This window comes from Camellia sinensis, chromosome 7, assembly GCF_055761805.1.
Source record: "Camellia sinensis isolate YWXY chromosome 7, ASM5576180v1, whole genome shotgun sequence".
NCBI classification, from domain to species: domain Eukaryota; kingdom Viridiplantae; phylum Streptophyta; class Magnoliopsida; order Ericales; family Theaceae; genus Camellia; species Camellia sinensis.
The window spans coordinates 173,025,888-173,028,749 of NC_138967.1; the positions used below are offsets into that span (position 1 = coordinate 173,025,888).

Below are 2,862 nucleotides of genomic sequence, written 5' to 3' on the forward strand. Positions count from 1 at the left end.
AAATTTCAGAGTAAAATCTTACTTTGAATCATAATAAACTTTACTGTTAATTTAAAACAGAGCATTAGCAAATAAATGACAGATTACATATTATTATAGTAAACCAGAGTAAAATTTTACTATCATTTAAACAGAGTATCAGCAAATAAAACAACTTTGACATATATTATCAAAGCAATCTAAGTAAAATTAATCTAATAGTGATTGAATGAATTATTAAGAATCAAATAGTGATTGAACGAATCTCTAACTCTAACTCGAACAATGATCGAAATGTATATCTATGAGAACTTGAATCCAAGCCTTGAGTCGGCATGCTATACAAGAACCACAAGCCCCTCACACTCACCAATCATTAGCAGGAAGTTAATCTCCCACCCATTAGTGTCTTCGTGAAGAAGCAAACTAATGAAGAAACAATGTTTTAAATAGAACATATTTGAACCTGTTTAGTACCTTAAAATCGATCACGAAACGCAAGAATTTCAAAAGAATTGTTGTTAAACGAAAAAAGCAAAAATCGATCTTCGCCATCTCGAAGATTTCTCTATTACTTCTCACAAATCATTCCCAGTTACCGAATCATTGTCCAGAGTTTCATATGAGCTGTAGCATATAAAAATATGTGTACTAGAAGGAGGGTAAAATAGCCCATAAAATTTTAGTCTTATTAGAATATGGACTTTATGCATTAAAGACATTAACCGGAGGGACTTTATGCATTAAAGATTTAAAACTTGGACTTTTAGAAGAAAGCTGTTAGTGTGAAGGGCTTATGGCCAATTTTCCCTTTTATTTCTTCATGTATTATGATGAATAAGTACCAACATTGTCATCAATCATGTTTAATGCAGCTAGAAGCCTCATCAAGACAAAGAAAGTGCAAGCAATTCTAGGACCTCACGCATGGGAAGAATCATCACTGGTTGCAGATGTTTGCACCCAAGCTCACATTCCCATTCTCTCTCTTGCCACCTATTCAACCCCAGAATGGGCAATGCTGCGTTGGCCCTTCCTCATCCAAGCCTCCTCCTCGCCCAATCAACGCTCACAAATGAAAGCCGTGGCTGCAATTGTCCAGTCATGGGAATGGCACAGAGTCACTCTGATATACGAGGACACGACAAACTCAGCTTCTAATGGTGTCATATCTCATTTATCAACTGCCCTACGTGAAGTGGGCGCTGAAATTGATCAGCTTATAGCTCTCCCACCATTCCCATCCTCTTCATTCTCTGAAAAGCTCCAGAGGCTTAAAGGCGAGCAATGCAGAGTCTTCGTGGTTCACGTATCTCTCCCACTGGCAATCCATTTCTTTGCCAAAGCAAAGAAAATGGAAATGATGACAAAGGACTATGTATGGATCACCACAGACACAATCACAAGTCTAATCTATTCCCTTGACGCCTCTGCCATTTCCTCAATGCAAGGTGTAATCGGCATCAAGGCCTACTTCCCTGAAACCGGGCCACGTTTCCAAGAATTCACCAAGAAATTCAAAAAAAAGTTCAGCAAAGACCACCCTGAAGAAAAAAACCACGAACCTGGGATTTTTGCAGTCAAAGCCTACGATGCCACGTGGGCAGTTGCTCTGGCATTGGGAGGTGCAGGTAAATCGGACGGCCAAGAAATCACAGAAAAAATTTCATCAACTGATTTCAATGGTTTGACAGGTAAAATTCGATTCAATGGAAGGAAATTAGCTCCATCACATACATTCCAGATTGTCAATGTGATTGGAAAGAGTTACAGAGAACTCGGGTTTTGGACAGAAGGAAGAGGCTTCTCAGAGGCAATTGATCAAACAGTTTTTTACAATTCATCAATGCAGGTTTTGGAGCAAGTGTTTTGGCCTGGGGGAGCTCGGTATACTCCAAAAGGATGGACTGTTTCCACAGAGATTGAACGGCTGAGAATTGGCGTGCCCACCGGATCAATGTTCAAACAGTTTGTAAATGTGGAGCACGACGATCAGACAAACCGATTTTCATTTACTGGATTTTCAATTGATGTCTTCAAAGCAACAATAGAACGCTTGCCGTATGATTTTCCGTATGAATTTGTATCATTTGATGGTGACTATGATGATTTGGTGAAGCAAGTTCACTTGAAGGTAAGAATTTTTAGTACTTACATGCTTTGTTCTGTTCCTTTGTATCATCTCGAGCATCTCTAAATTTTACAAATAGTCTAAAAGCACAGAATTAGACACAATTCTCTTGCATAACTCGATCCTATCTTCTTGTGGTTCTACATCCAAACGAGATAGTTGTGTTCCAATTTTTGTTTTCTTTTTTTGTATTTCTAGAAAAACTAAAATTTTACTGTACTATCTTTGCTTGTCATTTTTTTTCAATTTACACTCCAATAATGCTCTTTATTTTAGTTGGGTTCATTTAAGAATATTCATTTAATACTTTTATGAGAGAAAATGAAAGTGTAAGTAGCTTAAGAATAAAAAATTAGGTGACTGGTGAATGTGAATCAAAAAAAAAGTAGTTACTATTCATAAAATCATTTTTGCAAGTTTTGACTAGTCTACAGGAAATATTTTTCTTAAATTTGACTAATTATTCTGAATAAATTAATGCTTTCGCTAATTTTTTATGAATGCCCAAACTGAAGGTTCAGCACAAAACAATTTTGAAAAAAAAGCACTACTATTCAACTTATTAGATGTAATAATGCCGATGTCTCAAAAATGCTTCAAACATAAAACAAAATTTAAAAAATATGCACAAAAGTTTTTTTTGTGATTTTAGATTTATTGCAAAACGACATGTCCCCGTTTGCTCTAATATACCAAATGTTAATGTTTCTATCTCAGATCATAGAAATATTGTTTGTTTTGAGCTAGACTGT

At 36.1% G+C, this 2,862-nt stretch overlaps 1 protein-coding gene across 1 annotated transcript; it reads left to right on the forward strand.

The window, feature by feature from the left end:
* Positions 1–841: 841 nt before the first annotated feature.
* LOC145796293 (glutamate receptor 2.1-like) lies at positions 842–2,176 on the forward strand. Its single transcript, XM_082881373.1, has one exon. The coding sequence runs from the start codon at positions 842–844 to the stop codon at positions 2,174–2,176; it is 1,335 nt and encodes a 444-aa protein (XP_082737499.1).
* Positions 2,177–2,862: the final 686 nt, after the last annotated feature.